General features: G+C 44.7%; 1 protein-coding gene and 1 long non-coding RNA gene across 5 annotated transcripts in view; one reads left to right on the forward strand and one right to left on the reverse strand.

The window, feature by feature from the left end:
• The first annotated feature begins 1611 nt into the window (after window positions 1–1611).
• The window catches only part of ADRA1B (adrenoceptor alpha 1B), a 96592-nt gene continuing 70664 nt past the window's right edge, over window positions 1612–27539 (forward strand). For 3 of the 4 annotated variants that reach the window (XM_017885721.1, XM_017885720.1, XM_017885719.1), the window contains exon 1: window positions 1612–2830. In XM_017885721.1, the coding sequence (XP_017741210.1) occupies window positions 1882–2830 (949 nt within the window). In that variant the 5' untranslated portion in view covers window positions 1612–1881. Of the gene's footprint in view, window positions 2831–10473; window positions 10582–14060; window positions 14545–27539 lie in introns of those variants that run through there. The other variant, XM_017885718.1, reaches the window with a different exon arrangement.
• Window positions 22225–23333, reverse strand: LOC108537947 (uncharacterized). Its single transcript, XR_001887963.1, has 2 exons — window positions 22979–23333; window positions 22225–22622 (listed from the first exon to the last, which is right to left on the reverse strand). It is a non-coding gene; the product is annotated as an uncharacterized LOC108537947 (long non-coding RNA).

Consider the following 27539-nt stretch of genomic DNA (forward strand, 5'->3'; position numbering starts at 1 on the left):
GCTCCATCTACAATGGTGGTTCTATCCCCTACCTCGCCCCAGGGGGAAAAGTGTGACACAGTAGCTGAGTATCCAACTTTGGGAGAGACCCCACAGTTGGGTTCAGTTCCCAGCAGCTCTCCTCCATGGCTTTGTGAACTTGGGCAGCTAAACTTCCCCGTAATTTGGTGTCCCATCCATGAAATAGAAATGATGCAGAGTCTATTCTTTATCTCATGAGAGTCATGAGAAAACGCAAAAAGAACTCAGAACACTGTCTAGGACATAATAATTGTTGGATAAATGTGAACTAACATAAAGTTCTTTGGCTTCCTTCCTTCCTTCCTTCCTTCTCTCTCTCTCTCTCTCTCTCTCTCTCTTTCTTTCTTTCTTTCTTTCTTTCTTTCTTTCTTCTTTCTTTCTTTCCCCATACTTTCTCTTCTAAGTACCCTTCACCCACCTTTGGGAGTGCATCCCTTTGACTGAATGTCCAACATGGATCTCAGACAGAAAGGAAAAAACTCAACAAATAACCAAGATACTCTACGTCCCTTCCCCAGGTCTCTGACCTCCCTCACCCCCACTCCTAGATAGCAGCTCGCTTCCTCCCTCAATTCCCTTCAGGTTTCCTCAAATATCACTTCAGTGACATCCCAAGTACCCACTTAACATTTCAAATCCACCCTACAAACGCCTCACTGTATTTCTCTCTCCTTACTTTATTTTCAGCCTAACACCTGACATCACATTACACACCTCATCGTTTGCTTATTTAGTTTACTATCTGTCTTCTGTCGGGAGAAGGTACACTCCTAGAGGGCAGAAGTCCGTCTATTTTGTTCAGTTGCTATGTCCACAGCGCCTAGAGCCAGGGCAGAGAGTGGAGACTCAGTAACAATCGGCTGAAAAAATGAGTGAATGCCTGAGCGAATGAAAAGATGAAGAGAAGCCGGATTTTACTGGGGCCAAAGAGTTTGCACGGGGCGAGGGGAGCGAGATGAAGGATGAGTGCTGGCCTCAGATCCGACTCAAGTCCCTCCCACCTGCCTAACCCTACAATTCTCTTTCCCTCTTTTAGGTGCCGGACAATTTGCATATCCCGTTAAATCCGGGGCCTGACTCCAGGAGCCCCGATTAGAGGTAAGCAGCCCCCAACCCATCTGTGACAGGGAAGAGTGACTAGCGGGGAAAATAACGCCAGCGGGCCGCCTAGCGGGTGGATGACCCGCGATCTCCACGCCCAGGTCCCGCCCTCCCGGCCCCTGCCTCCCACCCCAGCCCCCCCGCAGAGGGCGCGCGCTGGGGAGGCGGGCGGGGGGAGCGGCGCGTTGGCCTGCCCGGCGTTGCCGGGGGAGGTGGCGCGTCGGGGGCTGCGGGCGCCTGGCTGACGACCGCAGCCCCCTAGTGCCGAGCGGGGGAGTCAGGGACGCCGGCTCCCCCCGCACCTGATGTCACCGCGCGTGCGAGTCAGGCCCGAGGAGGCGGGCTGCAGGTTGAGAAGCAGGAACCGCTGCCTCGGGCTCACTGGCAGAGAAGGGACGCGCCAGCGGGCGCAGACCGCGCGCACGAGCGCGCGACCGCCGGGCGCCCCAGGCCCTGCCGTCCTCCCCGCCGCTCCCCGCGAGCCCGGCCCGGCGCGCCTGACGTGGACCATTAAACTTGGAGCTGCCGCCTCGTACCCTCTCTCTCCTCCTCCTGCCTCTGACAGGCGAGCGCGCGGCTCGGTGCAGGCAGGAGACGTGCTGCCGGGCTGGGCTGCCCGGGGGAGATGACTCCACGCCAGGAGGGCGCCTCTGGGAAGAAGACCACGGGGGAAGCAAAGTTTCAGGGCAGCTGAGGAGCCTTCGGCCGCAGCCCTTCCGAGCCTAATCATCCCCCTGGCTATGGAGGGCGAACTCTAAGATGAATCCCGATCTGGACACCGGCCACAACACATCAGCACCTGCCCACTGGGGAGAGTTGAAAAATGCCAACTTCACTGGCCCCAACCAGACCTCGAGCAACTCCACACTGCCCCAGCTGGACATCACTAGGGCCATCTCTGTGGGCCTGGTGCTGGGCGCCTTCATCCTCTTCGCCATCGTGGGCAACATCCTAGTCATCTTGTCTGTGGCCTGCAACCGGCACCTGCGGACGCCCACCAACTACTTCATCGTCAACCTGGCCATGGCCGACCTGCTGTTGAGCTTCACCGTCCTGCCCTTCTCAGCGGCCCTAGAGGTGCTCGGCTACTGGGTGCTGGGGCGGATCTTCTGTGACATCTGGGCAGCCGTGGATGTCCTGTGCTGCACAGCGTCCATTCTGAGCCTGTGTGCCATCTCCATCGATCGCTACATCGGGGTGCGCTACTCTCTGCAGTACCCCACGCTGGTCACCCGGAGGAAGGCCATCTTGGCGCTGCTCAGTGTCTGGGTCTTGTCCACCGTCATCTCCATTGGGCCTCTCCTTGGGTGGAAGGAGCCCGCACCCAACGATGATAAGGAGTGTGGGGTCACTGAAGAACCCTTCTATGCCCTCTTCTCCTCCCTGGGCTCCTTCTACATCCCTCTGGCGGTCATTCTAGTCATGTACTGCCGTGTCTATATAGTGGCCAAGAGAACCACCAAGAACCTAGAGGCGGGAGTCATGAAGGAGATGTCCAACTCCAAGGAGCTGACCCTGAGGATCCACTCCAAGAACTTTCACGAGGACACCCTCAGCAGTACCAAGGCCAAGGGCCACAACCCCAGGAGTTCCATAGCTGTCAAACTTTTTAAGTTCTCCAGGGAAAAGAAAGCAGCTAAGACGTTGGGCATTGTGGTCGGTATGTTCATCTTGTGCTGGCTACCCTTCTTCATCGCTCTACCGCTTGGTAAGTTGGGGACTAGCAGGAGGGGAACTGGGCATTTTTGGACCTTGGGTTTACTGATGAGCTTACTCTAAAGTTTTTTGTGGGTTTTGTTTCTTGTGCAGTCTGTGTGTGTTTGGAGATTGAATAATGTTGTTTGTTCTGCAAAGGCTTTGCAGATTGGGGAGCTGGCTAAAAACCAACTCAGGTGTTAGAACACGCTAAGGTACTAACTTCTAGAAATAGAATCACAGAAGGAAAATCTGGTATGGGGAATGACTCACTCAACAGCCTCGGTTTAATAATTAAAAAGGACACTGGACTTGAATATCACTTCGGCGTTATTTCAGTAGTAATGATGTGTCGGCTAAGGCAGCGTCACTAATGCAGCATACAAAATAGTTTGTAGTTACTGCAGATGCGGCATTTGGGAAGCAGGGAGGCAGCTCGTACACAGAAAGGCAGCATTCATTCAGCATTTCCAGGGCTAGTACAGAAGCCACGCTTCTCAAGAGCTTTGCAGAGGCTGCATTCTCTCCCTCCCCTCTTCACTGACAGCTATCACCCAGATATACTACGTTCATTATCAGTTAATACGAGCATTCTACAGCCACACAGCCCCAAACAGACTTTAAGTTATTGAAAGCTTGAGATATGAAAGAGAAGATGACTAGAGGGTCACACATTTTTAGTTTTTACCCAACAATATTTCTAACTCTGGTGATTTATGGAATGCCCAGAATCAAATTATAGTTGCCCCTCACCTTAGCTGACAGACACCAAATCCTGGTAAGATGGAATTCAGTGCGTCCTCCCCCTCTTATGAAAATGTGTTCATCTTCTTTTTGTTTGGTGGTCCTACTAACTGAATTGTTCAAAAGGTTACCTGATGTTTTCTAAGGAAGAAGTCAAGGTCTGGTTAGCAGGTAAACCCTAAAAGGGGGCATCCGTCACATGCTGTCCACATGGCCTGGGAAACCCTTGTCCTTCCTCTGAGGCACTGATCTGCTTTGATTCCTTCTCCTATCCCTGGGGGACACTACAGAAAATGAAGGGAGGGAGGTTATCATGACACAGTCATGTGCCATGATATCAGGAGCGGTAACAGCTGCTACATGCCACGGACCACATATGCCTACAATCACACCATAGTCTCAGGTCAGACCCAAATATAACCAAATCCCTCAAGCAGCTATAAATTCTGAAGACACAATGCTTTCAAGAGAAAAAGGCAAATGGAAAGGAAGCAAACGGATATCACGTTTCCATTTAAAAGAAAGAAAACAGAAAAGATTTTCAAAAGCCGTCTAACCTTTTCTCCATGTCATCTTTTCTAAAGCAGGCCTGCAGGCTAATGCCTTTCAGAAATATTTTCAGTGGTTAGTGGTAAGTGGAAAGCGTTTGAAAAAGTTCTACTCCCCAGGCGTGATCACATACCATTGCAGGGAAGCTTGCTTTTCTTTCCCAATGTCTCAGGGTTGTTTTGCAGCCTTGTTGGGTTTACAATGGATGACAGTTCACACAGCATTGGGCCATTACAAAGATCATGGCTGTACATGGAGCTGATGGAGGTGATTTGGCCTCTCATTAGCCATATGACCTTGGCCAAATGACTACTCCTGTATGAGCCTCAGTTTCTTCATCTACAAAATGGAGCTAATTAATATTTGCTCCATGGAGTTTGCACTAATGTATAGGAAGGACTTAGCACAGTATCTGGTATATAGCAGATGCTCAATGTAAGTTAGCTATGAGCAGTACAAACCAAACCCCAATCTCCCCTTCAGTATAACTGTGTCTTTTCTCTTTCTCTACTCATTTGCCAATCCCACACCTGTTACTAAAGTCTTGGAAGAGAACTGAGTCTTTCTCCTTTCTTCCTTTGCCCCTGCTCTCCAGCCTGCAGAGGCTGTGACCAGAGCATGCTCAGGAAGGAGAAGGCCTCAGCAGGATGCACGAATGTATCAAAGGTGCAGACTTTGGCTTTTAGGGGCAGGGGAAATAGCTCCAAACAGGTAAGGAGGCTTCCAGCATATTGAAATGGGAAGAACACAGCTCCGGTGATTAGTAGCAACAGATTTCCCATTTGAGCTTTGCCATCAATTAGCTCTATGGCCCTAGGCTTGTTGCTTTGCTTCTCTGGGCTTCAGGTCTCACATCTGGAGAACGAGGGGATTGAATCAGCTTAAGGGACCTCAAACTTTGATAACTATTAGAATCACCTATGAAACTTAATAAACAATGGTAGCTGCCTGGGCCGAACCCCCAGTGAATAGGATTCAGTAAGTCAGAAGGATCCCAGGAATCTGAAGGTGTAATCAGCCCACCAGATGATTCTGAAGAGGTAGTCCACAGGCCAGGCTTTGAGAATCACTGACCAGAAAATGTCTCCGTTTCCTTCAGGCCCCAGTACCCTGGAAGCCAGGGTTTTAAATGCTGCTAATCTCAGACCTTTCCCAGCCACATTGTAGTGTGAGATGATGTGGCTTCTCTCTGGGTCTTGCTTTTTAAGTCATCAAGCCCACCCTCAGTTTCTCCTCACTCATATTACCCCCATCGTCTCTCTCCTTTCTGTCTGTGCCTTTCTGAGACCTTGTCCCCCTAGCATCTCAGGTCCTGAGCTTCCACACAATAGAAAGTGAGAGGTTCTTGCCACCCTGATGCTATCTTGTTTCTCTTCTGGCAATGAAAACTTTCCGACTATCATGCGATGATCTCCCAGAGATCTTCCAATGATTTGTCCCTGAGCCAACCCCATCAACATCCTTCTTCCCTGAAAACCGAACATATAAGGTGGGGAATGTAGACTCTAGGACTTGGGTTTGGGATGGGCTTCAAAAAGTACTCAAGAGCTTCAAACAAAGAGGGTACTTAATTACTGTTTTCTTAATGATTCAGGAAGAGCATTCCAGCAAAATAGAGATGTAGGTTTCTACTTCCTCTGAGTTGAAATAACACCCAAGCAAAAGTAGCATGATATAGAACAATAACTTCTTTGGAATCTGAAGAAGGTTCCAAATTCTAAATTTTCCATGAAAACTTTTCACTCATAAGGGGAGGAAGCAGATGTGGGAGAGGACTGTGTTTGGCAAAGGGAGAAGTGCAGGTAGGAGCAACTTCCAATTGGTGATAGACTTTCAGATGCCAGGATGGCACAAGATTTCCATAGCTGTGTTTGTTTTCTCCATAGGAGAGAAGGGTTGGGATTTCTCCCAGGAAGGAGGGAAAATAGCTTTGCCCCCTACAGGATCCTGTTCAGGGGCCTCATTTGTTTTCCTTCATCTCTTATTTTTATTTCTGGGAGTAGGGTTGGGATGCCTGCAGAGCAGGGCCTCTTGTCTCCTCCTGCCCTCTCCCCACCTGGGACACCCTCCCCCATGTCCTCCCCACCCTTTCCCTGTGGCCTCAGACCAAGTTGGACCAGGGACCAGTGCTCACTTACTCAGGAGCAGGGATGGACTCCACCAAACAAGGACCTCTTTATTTGGCCCCTGGAAACAGGCCAGGGAGGGACAGGAAATAATTGAAATAGAATACAGCAGTGTTTCTTACGCCATGAGCCATTTGCAAGATGTCAGAGAATCTTCAGCTGCCAAGCATTAGAATGAAGACTAACTTCCAGCCCACCTGGGGAAGGCCTGGTCAGGGTCTCAAGAAGTGACTGAGCTATTGAGGATGTGCACTGCAGCAGCAGGGGAAGTTGGGGAATGCAGGGCCAGTAGCAGGAAGTGCTCGGCAGCCAACCAGTAGCTGGACTTAGTGAGTTGTTCAGAAAACACTGGAACCTTGCCTTGCTCCAAATCTTTCTTCTGTCTTTTAAAATGCTGGAAGGCACCAGGAAGCCATTATTGAACTAACTGCTTTCCCCTCCAAATAAATGAAGTTCAATTTCAAAGAAACAGTTGTGTTCTCTATAGTATTGGAACAAAATAGGAATCCCTCTCTCCATTGATTTGATCCTCCAGCCCTTTCATTCAAATGGGGGCTGACAAATTTCCACCTTCCGCAAGCATAAGGGTCAGCATAATGACTCAAGACAGAGCCATCCCCACAAACACGCATTCATCTTCCAGCTCTGAGACTTCAAAACACATGGATTTGAGTTGCCCACAAGGAAATCAATTGGTTTGAGTACTTGGCAAGGGGGAAGTTTTTACACACGGGAATCCTTCCTGGAAGAGGGAAATCCTGCTAAAGTAAAACCCATTTGACCATGTATTAAATCACTAATAAGGACTTCCTAAAGCATCTACTACATGCCAGGCACTGCACCAGATACTGGGTTATCAAGCCAAAAACAAACATGGCCCCTGATTGAAGGAGGCTTACAGCCTGGTGAGATTGTATTCAGTATTGGATACACACTATGTACCAGACATTCTGCTAGGCCTCCTACAGACATTATCTCATTAATCCTCACAGCTACCCCAACAGGCAAAAGTAACTGCTCCTTTTTTATGGATGAATATACTGAAGCTCAGAGAGGTAAAACTTCCTGTCCAAGGTCACACACCAAGTAAGTGATAGGGCCAAAAGTTGAATCCAGGACTGTCAGAACAGACCCATACCTGTTCCACCACACCAAGGAAATGCCTTGCCCTTTTGCTGTCTTTTAGCAACCTGTTTTCATAGCACATGTTCTCCAGGAAACCCAGAACCACACTGTCAAGAACTAGTAATGATGCTTCTGTTGCAAAATCTGCCTTTCTTCCACTGCCTGCTCACTCCTGAAAAAATAACCAACCCATGACATATCAGGGTGGGTCATCCATGTTCTAGCTCAGGGCTCAATGTTCTCCTGTACTGTGTATGACAAGGGTCTCTCAGGATTAGACATTTTGTCAGTCACCCCAACCAGAAAGAAAAAGTGGGAGAGACCTTGCCCTTCTGGTGATGTGGGTTCACATCTTTACTCATTCATCCATTCACTGAATAAATATGTATCTATTCAGTGGGTACCATGTCCAGGCATTACACTGACGATATAATGGTGAGCAAAATAGTTATATTTCTTAGAATTTGGCTCTAGTGGGGAGCACAGATATATTGAAAAACACACATGCACAAACAAACGTGAACATAAATTGCAATAAGTGACTTGAAGAAAAGGAGTATGATGCTGCTAGAATTCTAAAACAGGGGTTAGTACCTCACAGGTCCCTGAGGCAGTGACATTTAAGTAGAACCCTCAACAGTGTGGAGAAGCTAATTCAGTGAAGGCGGCTGATAGAGGAAGAAAGGTGTGGGCAGGAGAAGGGGCACACTTGAAAGTCCTGAGGCCAGAGAGAGTGGAGAACTAACAGAGCCCAGAGAATTAGAAGGGAGGCAGGTGCGTGTCAGGGCCAGAGACGTGGGCAGAGGCCAGGCCATGCAGGGGCTTTTAGGCCACATTAAGGACTTTAGATTTTTATCTTAAGTGCGTTGGCCACTACAGCAGGGTTTGAAGCAGATGAAAGACACTGTCTGAATCACATCTTTTAAAAGTGACTGCAGCCACTGTGTGGAGCATACACTTCAGACAAGACAGGTAGGAGGCTTTCCAGTGGCACTGAGAGATGATGATGACCTAGACCAGGCTGGGCAGTGGAGGTGGAGAAGCAGACAGCTTCAAGGACCTGGGGATGTGTTGGTGACAGTATAGGAGAGTCCGTGAGAGAGGAAATGTGTTCAGAATAACCCTGGGGTTTCTAAGTAGATGGAGGTACCATTTGTTGAGAAGGGGAACAGAGTGGGAGGGGGGAGGCTGAACACAGCAAACAAGATACCTCCCAAGATTTTCCTCTGAACACACCATGCTAGGAACAATCTGCCACACACGTAAGTCGAGTAGACAGGTCCAACTCAAAAGTCAGGGGCTATGAGCAACCCAAACCTAGCTGTTCATCAGAAACGTCTGGAGGAGGGGGCTGTTTTTAAAGGCATAGGTCCTTGGGCCCCATTGTAGATCTCTTGCATCAGATTCTCTCCTTGTAGTGCCAAGAATCTTAGTTTTAACAAGTTTCCCTGGTGACTGTTATGCAGCCAGCACCACACAAGTCCTCCCCATGCCTAGAAACCCCTGGAAGGCTTTGCAGTGCAAGCATCGTCATCCCTGTCTTTACAGGTGAGGGAACTAGAGTTCAGAGAGGTTCAGTACCTTGCCCAAGATCACACAGTTAGTAAATGGTAGAGTCTATCAAATACCACATTTGGCACTCAATAAACATTCATTATATTATTCCTGTTGTCAGTAAACTTCTTCTCCAACATTTATCTGAGATCTGGCACCCAGAGATTTTACTGGCTTATGACGAATCAGGAAAAAAGTTAGGAAAATGCTGTGTTCCTTTAAAAAACAAATGTATGTCATATAAACGATTGTCTTTTTCTTCTAAAGACTGTGTCTTTTCTATTTGGGGACACTGAAATAGCACTTCTTTGATGGAACGATGGTAATTAGTGGCAACAGTGTGCGTTTGTGTGTGTGTGTATGTGTGTGCGTGTGTGTGTGTGTTGATATCTTACTTGGCAAAATTAAAAGTTAGTACCCTATGTCAGTCCCTTTCAGAAATTTTTTTCAAACTTTACTGAGTCTCCTAAAGTCTTGGAATCATAGAAGACACCATGGCGGCTAGACACAACAAATATTTGTGAGGGAAACGGGAGGAAGGAAAGAAATGAGGGCAAGAGAGAAGGAAGGAGGGCTGGGTGAATGCATTAGCCTCAGCTTTGCTGTGAGATTCGGCGGTCTGGGCCAGAGGGGCAGGGAGGGGAAGAATGATGTGTGCAGAGCTATGCCTGCCAGGTCCGACAGGATGGTGGGGCCCGTCGTAGACGCACCCACCCCTGCTGGAGCAAAACGGCTCACAGAAATACCAGCAGGTGCGTGTGTAGCTGCAGTGCCATCATGGATGAGCCTATTAAGATATGTTATGTAGGAAATGCCTTTACCTGAGTGTGTGTGTGGCTAGTAAAAATAACTGATGTCTGCCGGGAAGCAGTGGGAAATTGCTTCCTGCCATATCTGCAGAATGTTTCTGCAGTCACTGTGCTTCCTAACCACATTTGATAATAGTAATACTAATAGCTACCATTTAGATCTCATTGAGTGCCAGGCTTACTGTGCTCTCCATGCTGGGTAGGGGTGCTTTCTCTGTATTCCCTTATTCATACCTGTCCACAGGATTGTGAAGTGGGCGCTGGTATTGTCCCCATTTTACAGATGAGGAAACAGAAGCTCAGAGAGATTGAGTGATTTTCCTCAGGTTACCCAGCTGATCAGTGACAGAACATGGATGCTAATGCAGGCAGTCAGATGGGTTCATCTTTGGAGCTCTCCTAGAAGTGGGGCTCTGAGCCTGATTTAAGGAAGTGCAGGAAGGAAACTGGGGAAGCCAGAGTTTATTCTGAGAAGGAGGAAAGAAAAAGCATGTGGCTGCCCGTCATTCAGCAACCAAGAGGCACCGTATCCTGGTGAGACCATAAAGAAGATAAAAATAATTGGGTTGTTCCTCTAGCAAGATAAGTCAAAATTTCTCTTGTATTATTGATGCTTTAGAAGACTTTTTTCAGCTTCACAACTTATGGGTAATGTCACACACATTTTTCAGATTTTTATCAAATTTGGAGAAGCACATAAAATTTAGAGCACTTTTTTACAGTTTAGTTTCTGGCTGCATACATTTCAGACCTGGATTCACCACCACCCACCCACCTACGTGTGGTGCCAGCACCATGGGGACACTCTTCCATCATCAATCTGCCTCTGGTCCTGCCTCTTGATGCCACAAGATCAGGTGAGTTGGCATCGTGGGCAAGAGAGTATTTCTAGAAGCTGTTTTTTCACTTTGCAGTTCCTGTGGCTAGTGGTGACCTAGCTACACAGAAAGAAAAGACTGTAAACCACATACGTATATTCAACAGAACCCAAACAAAATCGATCTTAACTCGGCTCTTAGCTGGTTCCCAAAAATGTCCATGGCCCCTATATTAACCACCTACATAAGGAGAAATGGGAATAATATTTAAATAAGGGGAATAACCAATTTCATTAATACACCTTACTTCTGAAAACTTTGTGTGGCCATGGTGGGGGCATTGCAGGGCCCCTGCTGAGGCCGCATAGGGTCCCATGAAGAGGGAAGCCCTAAGGCTACTCTCCTCAGGGCTCTCTCCAGCAACCTCCTAACTGTTCTTTCTCCTCTACCTACTGTGAATGTCTTCTAAGCAGTGACCAAATCTCTGCCTAACACAAGCTGAATGAATGAATGAATAGCACAGAGCCCAAAAGAAGAATTAAGAGTGCACTCAATTGAAAATTATTTGCCACTTCCCAAGTACACTTTGCATTTTCTTTTTTCTGTGCATCTGTTCCCTCTCCTACCAGTGTGTTTCTCACACCCTCTGAATATCCAATTCCTGCTCATCTGTAAATATGTGGTTCTGTTGACACCTTTCTCATGAAGTCTTCCTGGATCCCACCCTTTTCCTCATCAGTAATCACTCGCTTTATCCCTGGTTTGTGGTGCTTGTCACATTTCTCTCTGGGGATAAAGGCTGATGTGCACAACTTTTGCAGCACTGGCAGGCTGCAAACCTTTTCAGGGTCCAAGTTCAAATTGTCTTCTTGTCCTTCATGCCCAGTGATGTGTACATAGTAAACTCCATAAAAATAGCAATGACCAGCCGGGCGCGGTGGCTCACGCCTGTAATCCCAGCACTTTGGGAGGCCAAGGCAAGTGGATCATGGGGTCAGGAGATCGAGACCATCCTGGCTAACAAGGTGAAACCCTGTCTCTACTAAATATACAAAAAAATTAGCTGAGCGTGGTGGTGGGCGCCTGTAGTCCCAGCTACTCGGGAGGCTGAGGCAGGAGAATGGCGTGAACCCAGGGGACACAGCTTGCAGTGAGCAGAGATCACGACACTGCACTCCAACCTGGGTGACAGAGTGAGACTCTGTCTCAAAAAAAAAAAAAAAGAAAATTAGCAATGTCCAGTAGGATTCACACAGTGTGTACCAGACTTCTTCTAGTACTTGAACCTCCCACGGCCCATCAGATAGGTATTCACGCTTTGCCCATTTTATAAATAAGGCCCCATTGGCCAGCCGTGGTGACTCAAACCTGTAATCCCAGCACTTTGGGAGGCCAAGGTGGATGGATCACCTGAGGTCGGGAGTTCGAGACCAAGCTGGCCAACATGGTGAAACTCTGTCTCTATTAAAAATACAAAAATTATCCGGGCATGGTAGCGGCACCTGTAATCCCAGATACTCAGGAGGCTGAGGGAGGAGAATCACTTGAACCTGGGAGGCGGAGGTTACAGTGAGCCAAGATTGTACCACTATACTCCAGCCTGGCAGACAAAGCAAAACTCCATCTCAAAAAAATTAAATTAATAGGTAAACAAATAAGGAAATGGGCTTAGAGGGGTTAAGTGGCTTGTCTCATTCCTTGAAACTACCACAAGTTCATTACAAACAGACTGTCATAGACTCATATTCTAAAACCAAAACGCCGATCTGGACCTGGTAATGAAGCCAGTGAAAAGGGATTGGCTAGGTGAAGACCCGTGTGGACACAAGGTAGGATCTTGAAAATGGACGGCCTCTTCATTCTTTATTAAAAGACTGCCATTCCACCTGCCTCTGGGGGAGACTGTCCCATTGCCAATTGGCCCTCACACATTCCCTCACCCTACTAGCCCTGGTCACTTGCCTCTCACCTCTGAGAGGGATATAGTCAGAGTTGGTCCCTGCAGAAGCAGGAAAAGAGAAAACTATTCCAGTGACTTTATAGCAGAGCCAGATAGAGACCTCCAAAGGCCTAAGGTATTGAAAAGGGAATAATAAAATTATAAATTAAAACACACACACACACACACACACACACACGCACACAAACACATACATATGCATAGAGCCCTAAAATAAATGTAAGGAAGGCCAACAATATTCTGATTCTTTCCATGCAGGTAACTTTGATTTCTTTAATATCAGATTATTTCACCAAAAATACCGGTGCCCCGGCTTTGTGAATGCTCTGAAGACACACTGGGTCTTTCTGTTGGGTAATAGATCACTGTTCTCTAATGGGGTGACCATATGTCCCATTTCACTGAGATGGTCTCCTTTTATGCCTATTATCAAAGCATAATTATAATCATAATAACCCTTTCTTATTTTCAAAAGTGTCTCAATTTGAACAATAAAAATGTCTCCCTGTTTTAAAACCTGGAATAAGGGTGTTTATAGTGTGGACATCCAATAGTACCCCAGTTTCATGCCAGAGCCTGAGACGGAGAGGAAAGAAAAACTGGCACTAACAGCCTCAACAGTCCAGAGAAAGATTCATGATGAGAGAGCAAAGTCATCATCCATTTAAGAAGGAAAAATGTAACTTACCATGTGTGTATTTTGTGGGAAGCAGGAGTTTTGTAAACGTGGGTTTGAAATTTTTTTTTAAAGTGTTCATTTATTTTACTTGCCCTGATGATACAAGTGAGTGGCTGAGCTGGGATTTGAATCTATGGCTGGCCAGCACTAAATACTTAGGGAATAAATGATTAAATGAAGGAATGGATCAATTTCAGCACAAGCTAAGTGGTGCCATCCGAATGATGGGTGCCTCCAGAATGCAGAGGAGACAGAAAGAAGAGTGGGCTGAAATAAGATTTGGGGGAGGAAAAGGAAAGTGAGCTGTGTTTTAAGGACTTGTGAGGCTGGAATCAGTGCAGGCGGAGGGCCATCTTCACCCCAGCCATCATCACCCCTCCTGGCATGACAGCACGTGAGTCAGCTCAGGATACAGTAGAATCTGTCAACACTGGCAGGCTCTGCTCTTAGGACTCTATCAACAGCACACTCCTGGCCACACCCACCCGCAGCTCATCTGACCACCCTTTGAACACTCAAGTGCCCCTCTCTGGTGCGAGCGCAGGAATTGTGCTATAAAAGTTGCACCAATGCGCAGTTCAGTTCAAAATGTTCAGAAACAGAATGTTCTAGCACATCCAAGTGGCCCATTCCTCCTAGAGCCCCGTTTAATTTTTTCCAAGGGTGTCTGCCCACAGTGTCTTGCTTCCTCCTAAGCTTTCTATCTCCTGCTTGGACGAATTTGGGGCTTAGTTTTGCACACTTTTTGAAATTCTTCAAGACAGAGTTTCCTGCCAGGCTAACATGCATTGCTTAGAGGCCGAGCTTAGCACCCTGGCTGTGCCCCAAAAGGAGGTTAAAATGGGACCAAGGGCAAGCCGGTCTCACTGTCATTCGCAGGCATCAGCCCCAGGGCTCACACCACCAGCACCGGCTGGGCGGAGATCCAGGGAGGCAGCTGGTTGGGGAGGAGGAGGATCCACCAACTGGAACAGCAACAAAAAATTACATCTCCGATTCATATATTCAGGCCATTAATCGGCCCCCGGCATCAAGAGGAAGCGGTAGGATCCCTTCTCCCAGCTTCTAGGGACACTTCCCACAGCGCCCATTTGTGATTCCTTGTCCCCAGCCCTTTAGCATTTACCTTAACACCAAGGTTCCTTGGCTTCATTGTTTTGCGGACCCCTTTGGCAATCTGATGAAGCCCCTTCTTACAGTCGACACATCAGATAAAAGACACAGGATTTCAAAGAAAACCAATTATATTGAAATACAGTTATAATGTTGAAAAAACAAATTTATTATAGAGTAAAAAATGTCCTTTAACATATTAAACAAGATCTAGCAGCAAGTCAAATAAATAACTACTATAATTTTGAAGTACTGACAAATGGAAATATTTCAAGATTATCTGCAACAAATGTAATGTGATATCACAAACCTGATTTCTAATGGTGACAAATCCTGCTGACTCTAGTGTGGCTGCTTGCCTACATTCCTATCAAAGGAAATGCAAACTTTCCGCCAAAGGTTAGTTTGGGGTTTTTTGTTTTTGTATTTTTTTTTTTAAAGAGGGTTTTTTTCTCACCCGAGTTCATGGACCCTCTAACTCCAGAATAAGAACCCTGCCTTGGGACATTACAAAGATGTACTTCAGGATATGAGATTTTCTATACTTTTTTTCTGTACAATGTTTTATAAAGAATGCCTGTTTTTAGACTTAGGACCACAGGGAACTTGGACTGTGCCATCATGCCTTATAACTATTTTGCATGATTACTTGTAGCAATTTTTAAAAATCAACTAGTTTATTTTTTAATGATGCATAGATTCTTATTTGAATCAGAAAAAAAAAATGAAAAAATTCTTCTGCTCTTACCTACCCCACATTCACACCCAACAGTCTAGTATTTTTTCCCCTGGAGTAAAGATTGTTACCAGATTGTGTATGCTTTCCAAAATAGTCTTATTTATTTGTAAGCATACATATCCATATGTGTAGGTGTATGTTTGAGTGTTTTTGCAGGTAGAATATGTGTGTTTTCACTCTGTTTATTTTGATTCATGGTGTCATTTTAGAAACACTTCTGTGAAAGTTTCATTTTTCACTCAACAGCACGGCGTATCTTAGACACAGTTCTATGTCAGAATGCATAGAGTTACTGCTGGTTTTCATGGCTGCATAATAATCCATTATACGAAGTGTCCTATTTTACTTATTAATTTCCCAGTTGATTGACATTTAGGTCATTTTTGGTCTTTTACTACAAACAATGTTGAATGAATACTCTTGTATATATGTCTGTGCCTACATTTTCAGGATAAATTCCTAGAAATGTAGTGGCTGGGGCAAGGAAGATTTGGTATTTTAGGTTTAACTTGATTGTGTGTAATAAAAAATTTTAAATATACTAAAATGCACAGTGGTGTTAAAACAAATAGGTTAGGCCGGGCACAGTGGCTCATGCCTGTAATCCCAGCACTTTGGGAGGCTGAGGCAAATGGATCACCTGAGGTCAGGAGTTCGAGACAAGCTTGGCCAACATGGCGAAACAACTTCCCTACTAAAAATATAAAAATTAGCCAGAGAATTGCTTGAATCTGGGAGGCAGAAGTTGCAGTGAGCTGAGATCACGCCACTGCACGCCAACCTGGGTGACAGAGTGAGGCTCCGTCTCAAAAACAAACAAACAAACAAACAAACAAAACAAATAGGTTAGATCTACATCTACTAATCTATTAGTTAGGCAGGTTGCTCATGATAGCTAAGTAAAAAAAGCAAGTTATAGAGTAATGTCTAACCCAATTTTTAAAAGCTATTTATTAGTTTAGTTACCTCAAGGGGTAGGATGGAGTGAGGAGAAGTAGGTTGTTAGCTTTTTTATAACCTCTGTATTATTTCACATGTTGCAATAAGCAAATACTCTATTTGTGATTAAGAACATGAAATTAAGAAAATGTGATAGAATACAAATTGGGTTTCAATAGAATTACTGTGAGGACTACTAAACATTTTAAATTTTAGAAGAAAACTATCAATGGCTAAAAAAAGAGATTGTTGTTCTTAGTCATTTTCAATCTAATTTAACATGTATATGAGAGAGAGAGAGAGAGAGAGAGAGAGAGAGAGAGAGAGAGAGATAGACATGTCTATATATATGTATATATCTCCTGCTCTGTGATTACCAGATCTGGAACACTTAGAAATTGCTTTGGCCCATGTTGGGAGCAGTGACTCATGCCTGTAATCCCAGCATTTTGAGATGCTGAAGCGGGAGGATCACTTGAGCCCAGGGGCAACATTGGGCAACATTGAAAGACCCCCATCCCTACAAATTAAAAGTAAAAATTAGCGTCATGCGGTAGCATGGGCCTGTAGTCCCAGCTACTAGGGAGGCTGAATGTGGAGGATCCCTTGAGCCCAGGAAGTCAAGGGTACAATGAGCCATAACCACACTACTGCACTCAAGCCTGGGCAACAGTGTTAAGACCCCATCTAAAAAAAAAAAAAGCAGAAAGAAATGACTTCAGCCCTTTCCTCTGCTGGTTACAGCCCTGCTCATTCCCCCAGTTCAAATTCATGCTGTCAAGTTATTGATTTTTTATTCTTTTCAAAATGAGAACAATTTTCTCTTTCTTGGTAGCAAAAACTAATTTATACGTAACAGCAAAATATAAAAAAGAAAGGAGGCCGGGGGCGGTGGCTCAAGCCTATAATCCCAGCACTTTGGGAGGCCGAGATGGGCGGATCACGAGGTCAGGAGATAGAGACCATCCTGGCGAACACGGTGAAACCCCGTCTCTACTAAAAAAATACAAAAAACTAGCCGGGCGAGGTGGCGGGCGCCTATAGTCCCAGCTACTCGGGAGGCTGAGGCAGGAGAATGGCGTAAACCTGGGAGGCGGAGCTTGCAGTGAGCTGAGACCCGGCCACTGCACTCCAGCCTGGGCGACAGAGCAAGACTCCATCTCAAAAAAAAAAAAAAAAAAGAAAGGAAAAATCAACCATAATCATATCACCTGCCTCAGTCCATTCAGGCTGCTGTAACAAAATACCTTAGACTGGGTAATTTACAATAAACGACAGAATTTATTGCTCACAGTTCTGGAGGTTGGGAAGTCCAAGATCAAGGAGCAGGCACATTCAGTGTCTGGTGAGGACCTGCCCCTCATAGATGGTGACTTCTATGTGTCCTCACATGGCAGAAGGGGCAAACAGGCTCTCGAATGCCTCTTTTATAAGTACACTGATCCCATTTATCAGAGTTCTGCCCTGGTGACCTACTCGCCTTCCACATGACCCACTTACCAACACCACTGCATGGGGATTAAGTTTAACATACTAATTTTGGGAGAGACAAACATTCAGACCATAGCACCATCAATATAACCATGTTTAATATTTGCCTATGCAACTTTGCAGAAGTTTCTCTGTGTATTGTTATGTGTATTCACACAAACTGGATCACCCAGTGCTTTTTTCACTAATCAGCAAGTCATCCTGACTGACTTCTTATCATATCGATGAATCTGAATCTTTTCATTTTTTTGTTTTTCCTTTTTTTCTTTTCTTTTTTGTTTTTAAAGTCAGAGTATCACTCTGTCACCCAGGCTAGAGTGCAGTGGCACAATCATAGCTCATTGCAGTCTTGAACTCTTGAACCCAAGCGATATCCCCCTACTTCATCCTCCCAAGTAGCAGGGACCACAGGTGTGCACCACCACACCCAGCTAATTTGTAAATTCTTCTGTTGAGATGTGGTCTCCCTATGCTGCCCAGGCTGGTCTCAAACTCCTGGCTTCAAGCGATCATCCTGCCTCAGCCTCCCAAAGTGTTGGGATTACAAGCATGAGTCACCGTGCTCAGCCTTTCCCATCTTTTTAATGCTGCACTGAATTCCATAATAGAAAGTATCATAATGTATTTAACCAATCCAGTTATGTAAACAAGCCATTTACACCAATAGATAAGACACACATAAGGTATCACTTTACAAGGTACAAATGTGGAGTGAAAAGTCTGTCTCTCTCACTTCCTTAGCCCCAGTCATCCAATTCCCCTCCATGGAGGCAACTACTACTACCAGTTTCTTATATATTCTTCCAGATATGTTCTATGCATATAGAAATATATGTATATGATCTTTTTAATGGAAATAACATAAACACTATTCTATATTTTGCTTTTTTCACTGAACAATGTATCTTGAAGTTCTTTCAATTTCAATGGAAATTCCATTTCCAAATAAAGTAGCTTCATTCTTAGTAGCTCCATAGTATTTCTTTTTTTTCAGATAGATCTCCATGGAAAGACATTGTAGGTTATTTTAAATTTTTGTTACTACAAAACAATATTCTTATACATCACCAATTTCCACATGAGTAAATATATATCTGTAAAATCTTATAAGTGGACCATTCTGAGTAAATGTTTTCATGTTTGTAAATATTACCAGATCGTCTTCTGTAGAGATTATATCAATTTACATTTCAGTAACTGACACTTGAGGGTGCCCGCACATTCACTAAGAGCTGTTATCAAACTTTTGGATCTTTGCCAACTTAACAGGTGGAATTTTTGTGAATGAGGTTAAGCATTTTTTCGTATGTTTAAAATAATCCATTCCCTCTTGATGTGCAATTTGTTTTCAGTTTTTAACTGTGATAAATATTCTGATGCACACATTCTTTTCCTTAATATCTTTAGGGCACTTGCCCTTTAGGATTTTGTTGGGATAAAGTCTACTTTGAATGGTTAAATCAAAAGGCAGACTCCCGGGAAAGGCCTCAGATGTATATTGTCAAATTTCACTCTGGAAAGGGTGTAGCAATTTGCACATCCACAAAGTATGTTTCAACGTTCATGAAGAAGCCAGTTTTTATGCTGCTAGCTTCTCACCACCTGCGGCACAAGAAGTTTCAGGCATCTACGTGACTTCCTCCTAAGGTGATAAGATGTCTTGAAAGCTTCAAATCCTTCCAGCTAATTTGGTGTCAGTTTCCCAGAGTTCAGGGCTAGCTAGCTGCCCTCTTGGGATGCAACACCCATCCATCAAAGGAGCCAGAGGAGACAACAGCCTCAGAATGTGTGTATTTTATCCAGGAGCTAAGAAAAAAAAGCAGTCAGCCAGGACGTATAAACAGATTTGATCTTTCACATGCGGTGGGCTGCCAGGCCCACCACGGTCCACATCACTCGTTCGAGGCTCCAGGACTGACATCCCAATTTAAAACCATAACAAAATAAAAGAAAACGCTGTTGCCATCCCCAGGAAAACAATCCAGTTGGAGGCACTCAAAGGATGAGTTAATAAGGAAGGATTCCTCTAGTCATCTAAGCTCACCCCCACCCCACCGTGGGGGCCTGTGTGGATCGAGGGAATGCAGTAGACAGCCTATATTTAGATCGGGCATGCAAATCAAATGCACCACATTTTAGTTGGAAAATTCAGATTGGCCCTGGAAGACGCCAGACTCACGAACTGAAAATTCAATTGAGCACCACTCAAGAAGCAAGGAGCTGGCTGCTTGAGCAGATTCTGCCAGGCAAGGAGGCCTTTTGAGAGGGAACCAATGGACCCTGGTCAGTCAGAGGCATAATTTAACCCTACCCTTGAACTGCTGATCTAGAGGGAGAAGCTGGGTTATCTTTAAACTCTACTAAATCTAGAGGTGTTGGAACCAGCAACTAGGACAAGGCAGGGGCTGGGTGAACTTTGACCCACTTGCCACAGCGTTGGGAATGCCACTAAGCCAGAGGCCTGGGCTCACCAAGTGATTCCCAGAATCTGACCAGGAAAGCACTTCCTGTCACCTGCCTCTGTCACCGTCATCCCACCCCCTCATCTTGAGGAAGAGGGGTGGCACCTTCTCTTCTCTGAGACACCCTTGCTAGCTCTTAATGACTCCTGCTTCAGTTGCTGTACTAGAAAGAATAGGAACTTGAAGGCCAGGCAGTGGCTCACTCCTATACTCCTAGCAAACACTTTGGGAGTCAGAGGCAGGCAGAACACTTGAGGTCAGGAGTTTGAGACCAGCCTGGCCAACACGGTGAAACCACGTCTCTACTAAAAATACAAAAATTAGCCAGATGTGGTGGCAGGCACCTGTAATCCCAGCCACTCAGGAGGCTGAGGCAGGAGAATTCATCACCTGAACCCAGGAGGTGGAGGTTGCAGTAAGCCGAGATTGCACCACTGCACTCCAGTCTGGGAAACAGAGCGAGACTCCATCTCAAAAAAAAATAAAAAATAAAACTAAAAAAGAACAGGAACTTTGAAATCTGACATATCTGTCTGGCTCTGCTGCTCAGCTTGCTAAGCCCCAGTTAACTCATCTGTAAAACGAGACCAAAATCATCAACCTCAAAGAATTGTAGTGAGGAATAGATGAGAAATGGATGAAAGGGACTCAGTTAGGTGCCAAACACTAGTAAATATTTCATAAACGTCAACTATTAATGTACATGAAGCCTCTAATATGGCATCCACTTCAGAGGAGATATTTAAGTACCTGTTAATATTATGATCATGACAAATTCTATGAATGGGCTATGTGTTTTGAGGAAACAAAAATGAGACAGGTTCCTCCTCACTGAATAGTTGGGAAAATCCTCTGTTAAAAAAGGGCAAAAGAATAAAAAACTAAAGTTTTTTTAGAGTGCCAGGTATGATGATCACATGGTCAAAAAAAATCAGATGACTTTGCCTAACATCTATGGTCATGTTTCTCTCTTTTTCAAATTGTTTCAATATTTAGATTTGTGATATTTCGGTCATTCCAAAAAGTACAAGAAGTAATTTGGGACACCCATGAGTCCTCCATCCAAATTTAACATGTTGCTGAATTTGCTATACATCTTCTTTTAAGAAATAAAAATGTCACAAATATATCTAAAAGGCTCCCCACCCCTCATCTCATTCACCTCTCTCCTTCCCAAAGGCAATTACCACAATGTCTGTGATTGGGTGGACTTTCTTCTATACAATTTTTCATTTTTCTTTTGAGATAGGGTCTCACTGTGTCACCCAGACTGGAGAACCATGGCGCAATCTCAGATCACTGCAATCTTCACCTCCTGGGTTCAAGCAATTCTCAGGCCTCAGCCTCCCTAGTAGCTGGGATTACAGGCATGCACCACCACACCTAGCTAAGTTTTGTATTTTTAGTAGAGACAGGGTTTCACCATGTTGGCCAGGCTGGGCTCGAACTCCTGATCTCAAGTGATCCATTGACCTCAGCCTCCCAAAGTGCTGGGATTACAGGTGTGAGCCACCGCACCTAGCCTCTTCTATACATTCTTAAATGTGTACTCTTAAGAAGCAAGAATAGTGATCGAGACTGAGGCTCTGGATTGTCAGTCGTGGGTTCAAACTCCACTCCTGCTTGTTGACTACCTGTGTGGCCTTCAGCAAATTGCTCAACTCTCTGATCCTCTTTTCTCCCATCTCTAAAATAAAACAAATAACAGCTAATTTTGTTGGGTGTTGCAAAGATGCAATATAAGATTATTCATGTAAACCAGTAGTTCTCAACCAAGAGCAATTTTTCCCCAGGGGATGTTTAGCAATGTCAGGAGACATTTTTTATTGTCACACTGGGGGTGCTACTGGCATTAACTGGGAGAGGCCAGGTATGCTGCTAAACATCCTACAATGCAAAGGACAGCTCCCACAACAAAGAATTACCCAGCCCAAGATGTCAATCGCTGTTGAAGTGGAGAAAATCTGACATCAAGCATGCTGTCACTTTATAAGGGCTCAATAAACATTTGTTCAGTAAACACAATAACATAAATTATTATAATTTGTCCTTTGAAAGACATCATGTTAAACAATTTTACATAAATTATTTCACTGGTATCCAGTGAGTTACGCCTTCTTGATGAAAAGGATGATGGACAGCAAGCACTATTTTTTCTGCATGCCTGACAATGTCTATACCATTTGTTAAATCAAAATGATAAGCCTATTAAAAATGTAAACTTTCACACTGATAGATTAATTGGAAGTTATTACTTGGAGCCTAACTTCTCTTTGCTCTCAGTGAAAAACAAATTGTATCAGTGCTTTTAGCCACAAAATTAGTTTACTCAAACCACCAAAAAAAAAAAAAAATCCCTTCAACCTAAGTAGGCCCAGGAACTGGCGTGGCTATAAATAAGTAAATAAGGCATCAAAATTAAGAGAATATTTTTGGCCCCTGTTCACAAGGACTGGCTCTCAAGGACTCAAGAAGCCACAGAGGCAGGGTAGAAAATGGAAAAGAGGAAAACAGCCAGAGCTCTGCTTCTCTGACTCACCCCAGGCTCAGGTGGACTTGGAACACTCTGTCCTGGAGCTGCTGACTGTGCTGTCAGAGAGCATACACTGTGAGTGGCCTTAACGAGCAGGTCTTCAAGTGGGGTCCTCAGCCCAGCAGCATTGACATCACCCAGAAACTTGTTATAGATGACAAATCCTAGACCCCATCCCAGAACAACTGAATCAGAAACTGGAGGTGCACCCCAAGCAGTCTGGGTTTTCCCAAGCCCTCTGGGTACTACTGATGCGCACTTAAGTTTAAGAACCCCCGGCCTAATAAGAACAGTCTCCACGTTCCCTGTGTGTGTATTTCTTGTTTTCCCACTGTAGCTACAAAGCACTCCAACACCAGCTCAGATGTGAAGGAAGCCCTGTTCATGGCACTTGCCTGGTGTCAGATGCTTGGCACATATTCTATAACTTCCAGAAGACTATGAGGAAGTTGCTATTATCTCCTTTCCAGATGAGAAAACCACAGCTTAGGGAGTTTAAACAACTGGCCCAGGGTCATACCTGCACAAAAAGGCTGGAACCAGGATGTGAATCTCAGTGTGCCTCCTGCCAGATCCTAGCCTCTTTTTTTTTTTTTTTTTTTTTTTTTTTGAGATGGAGTCTTGGGAGTCTCGCCATGTCACTCAGGCTGGAGTGCAATGATGTGATCTCGGTTCACTGCAACCTCTGCCTGCCGGGTTCAAGCAATTCTCCTGCCTCAGCCTCCCACGTACCTGGGACTACAGGCGCACACCACGTGCCCGGTTAATTTTTTGTATTTTAGTAGAGACAGGGTTTCACCGTGCTGGCCAAGCTGATCTCGAACTCCTGACCTCATGATCCTCCTGCCTCAGCCTCCCAAAGTGCTGGGATTACAAGTGTGAGCCACCATGCCTAGCCCAGATCCTAGTCTCTTAATGATGACATCATACTGTGACATCACACTGCCCACTGAGGATGAAAAAAAACAGAACACAAAGAGATCAGCACTGCTCAGGCCAAGTTGTGAGCCCTGTCAAGTTTGTCTTTAGTGACCCTCAGTCACTGGTCCTGGGGCTCGCCTAGCCTCAGGCAATCCTCTGAAGTTGTTAACCCCCAGGGTCATGACACTGTCCCACTGGAGGCCAAAGCTGCCCACACTTCAGTGCTCTCCTAGGCTTTTCCTCTTACTAGCTGTGTGACATGAAGCTGACTCTTCTCTTCTTCTCTTATTATCAGTGATAATAATACATTTATATCAAGGTTGTTAAAAGAATTAAATGAGATAATATATGTGAACATACCTAGCCCAGTGACTGTTGCACAGTAGAAACGAATTAATTCTTGGTTTTCTTTCATCCTCCTCTACACACCAGCAACTATCAAAACTACTCCATCCAGAATCCATTCTGTTGAAGTCTCTTGTATTGACCAATTAGCTAATATGATGAGCTAATCCTCAGGTGTTAATTCATAATAATGGTTTTCTGCATTTGTCTCCAAAATGACATCTGCATTTCAACCAGGGGCCCTTATCCTCAAAGTCTTCCAGCCATGGAGTGATTAATGATGGAAACGTTAGGGAATATGGAAGACCACTGGGAAGAGATTTCCCAGCCTTTCTCCACCCCACATGTCACTCCAATATCATATCACTAGCGTAAGTGGATGGGGAATCCCAGAGAATGGGTAATGAGACTAGAACAGAAAATATGCCTTCAAGGCTGCACCTGGCTTCAAAGAGGAAAAATGAACTACAGGCATCTGAATCTCAGGATAGATATGAACAATGCAAAAATAGAAGTGAAATCAAAGACTAATGGGTCATTTGCCAGCATTTAAAACAATTGCTTAGGATTTGCGTAGTTGAATGTAATAAAGCTTCATTAAAAAGTAGTTATAACTAATAAGACCCTAATTAAATTAGCTTTCACTGGGCAAGTTGCTTGTGAGGTCCTAATTAGGTTATTTGCGGCCGTTGGCCTAGCCTGAAAACCAAAGAAGACTCTTAGGTCCTCAGCAATGCCTAGAAAATCCAGTCTCTGGCCTTATGCAGGAAATGCTAAGAGACTCTATCTAAATTTGGGGGCAGCCAGTCCAAAACTATCATAGCTCTCCAAAAATCACAGTATGCGGCCAGAGTGAAATCCCTTAATAGGTCCCACCAGTCTTAGGAATCAGACAATTTTAAATATGGAAAGGACATGTAAAGGTGGAAACGTCAAGAACTTCATTTTACAGATAAGAAAACTGAAGTCATGTGAGAAGCGATTAGTCCAAGGTCCCTCAGCAAGGGGCAGTGTCCCCAGCCCCTCTAATCTTCTTCCACTGTGATCTGGAATAAACATAGAACTCAGAGCTGCTGGTTTTCATATGAGAAGGAAGAGGGAAACAGAGAGTGCTGGATTCTCAGAGGCTCCTTTCTTTGAAGGACAGAGAGAGAGAGAGAGAGTGTGTGTGTGTGTGTGCGCGCGCGCACGCAATGCACTGAGGATAGTTCAGCCCAAGGTAAATTGCTGACCTGCTTACAAACTGTCCTTGCTTTGCTGCCACAAAGATCTTCCTAGAGCACAGATCCGCTCAATCTGGTACCCTGCTGAATTACCCCAGGGTGACTTCTGAACTTCTGAGTGTGACAGAATAGACTCATCACAATTGGAATCTAACCTATCCCATCTCCCAAGATAGGGTTTTGTGCTCAAACAGATCAGAATCTCAGCCCTGTCCCTTACTAGCTGTGCAACCTCAGGCAAGTTACTTAACTTCTCTCAGCTCCCATTTCTTCTGCCTGTAAGACAGGGATGACATTTTACTTACCTCACTGGGGTGATAAGAGAATTAAAAGACAGTAAGGCAGGCAATCACACGTGGCCCCTGCTACTGCTCCTCCAGCCACACAGGAGCAGTCTCCCTTCCCAGAACACACCTGGCTCTGTCATGCCCCAAGCCTTTGCCAGTGCAATTCCCTCTGCCTGTAACACCCTTCCTTCTCTCCTCTACACAGTTAATTCCTCCAGCTCAAATGTAACATCTCCTTTGCTGTCTTCCACGATTCCCCAGGCAGCAGCTACTCTCTCTCCTGTGCTTTCTCTGTCCTCACTCCATGCCCATCAGGGCCTTGTCACACTGAGCTTTTTGATGTCCATCTCTCCCAGGAGACTGGGTCTTACCCAGCATGGGCCTGGCACAGGGAGAACTCAGTAAGTGAATGAAATCTGATCAGAACTGTAAAGAGGAACTGTGAGGAAGGAACAAGATTGATTCCAATGTCACTTCCACTCTTCTACCAAAGCCGAAATATAGTTGAATTCTGTGTGTACTGACAAAGACTTTGCTTGATCAAACTTTAGTTCAGCTCCTGAATCTTCTTCTAGACTTATCTGTACACTTCTTTGTAAAACCCAGTTTTAGGAAGAACCATGGTGAATCAGTTCAGAAAGAACCACCCACATCGATATCTAATCAACCTCAATATCTAATCACTCTTAATATCTGATCAGGCCTCTTATCCTCCAGCATCCCCCCAATTGACATGTGATTACCCTGGCCTGCCTTCAGCAAGAACCATGTTAGTTCAGATTAGCCAGAATCACCCTTACCTCTGATGTTTTCTCTTAGTAATTTTCCATCCACTGCCCCCAACCCTGCTCCTTGGACATAAATTCCCACTTGCTTATTCCGTATTCACAGTTGAGCCCAGTCTGTCTCCCGCACTGCAAAGCCCATTGCAGTAGTTCCTATACCTATCTCAATGGTTCTAAATAAAGTCTTCTTTACTGTGCTTTAAGAAGGATCATTAAATAACGTTTTCTTTAATAGTATATATACACATACACACACATGCATACACATACACACACACATGCATATACACACACTTAAACATACACCACCCCCCCCCAAGATTTTAGCAGCAATTATCTGTGGTAGTTTTTATTTTCTTTTTATGTTTCTCTGTAGTGATCATGAATTGCTCTTGTACAAAGAAACAAAACAATATAAAGACAGTTATTTAAACCGGTGAGCTAAAAGGAGATACATGAAATGCCAACTTTCCAAGCATAACTCTGCAAAAGTTGGGAGTTACCTGAATTTCAATGTGGTACAATTCTGGTTTAATTCCTTCTCAATTCTGATTTAATTTCTTCTCTGAATTTCTTCTCTGTGATGTCTGTGACAAGAGCTAACTTGGAGTTGCAAGGTACATACTAGAAGGTGGATCACTTCTCCGGTATATTTATGGTGACCTTTTGGGTTCTGTTGGTCTTTACATACAGGAGAGAATAAGTACTGTGCTATCCGATACCGTAGCCACTGGACACATGAGTACGATCATATTTAAATTAATTAAAATTAAAAATGCAGTTCCTCGGCCACAGGAGTCACCTTGCAAATATTAAACAGCTACACGTGGCTAGTGGCTGCCATATTGGACAGCACAGATTTAGAATGTTTTCATCATCACAGAAAGTTCTACTGAACAGTGCTGAGTTGTTTTTCAGCTTGCTCCAAATATGGCTGAGATGTCTCAAGAATAAACACATCCATTTGGCCCATGAACATGTTCTTCCTCGTCCTTGTTCTAAAAACTCACATCTATGGCAATGTAGAAGGGCACAGCCGCTTCGAAAAACAGTTTGGTAGATCCTCAAAAGTTAAACAAAGACTTGCCTAATGACCCGGTAGTCCCACTCCTAGTTTACACAGAAGACAATTGGAAACATGTCCTCACACAAAAACTTGCACACAGATGTTCACAGCAGCATTATTCATAATGGCCAAAAGGAGGAAATAACGCATATGTCCATCTGCTGAAGAACAGATATGCAAAATGTGGTATATCCATACAATGGAACGTTATTTGGCCAAAGAAAAAAGAACAAAGTACGGATACATGCTGCAACAGGGATGAACCTTGAAAGTGATACGCTAAAGAAGTCAAACACAAAAGATCACATTTTGTCATATAATCCTGTTAAAACAAAATGTCCAAAATAGGCAAATGCACCGAGAGAGAACGTAGATGAGTGTTCGCAGAGACTGAGAAGGGGAAATGAGATGACTGCTAATGGGTACTGGGTTTCTTTTTTTTTTTTTTTTTTTT

This window comes from Rhinopithecus bieti, unplaced genomic scaffold (genome assembly GCF_001698545.2).
Source record: "Rhinopithecus bieti isolate Rb0 unplaced genomic scaffold, ASM169854v2 scaffold_15146, whole genome shotgun sequence".
In the NCBI taxonomy this organism is placed as follows: domain Eukaryota; kingdom Metazoa; phylum Chordata; class Mammalia; order Primates; family Cercopithecidae; genus Rhinopithecus; species Rhinopithecus bieti.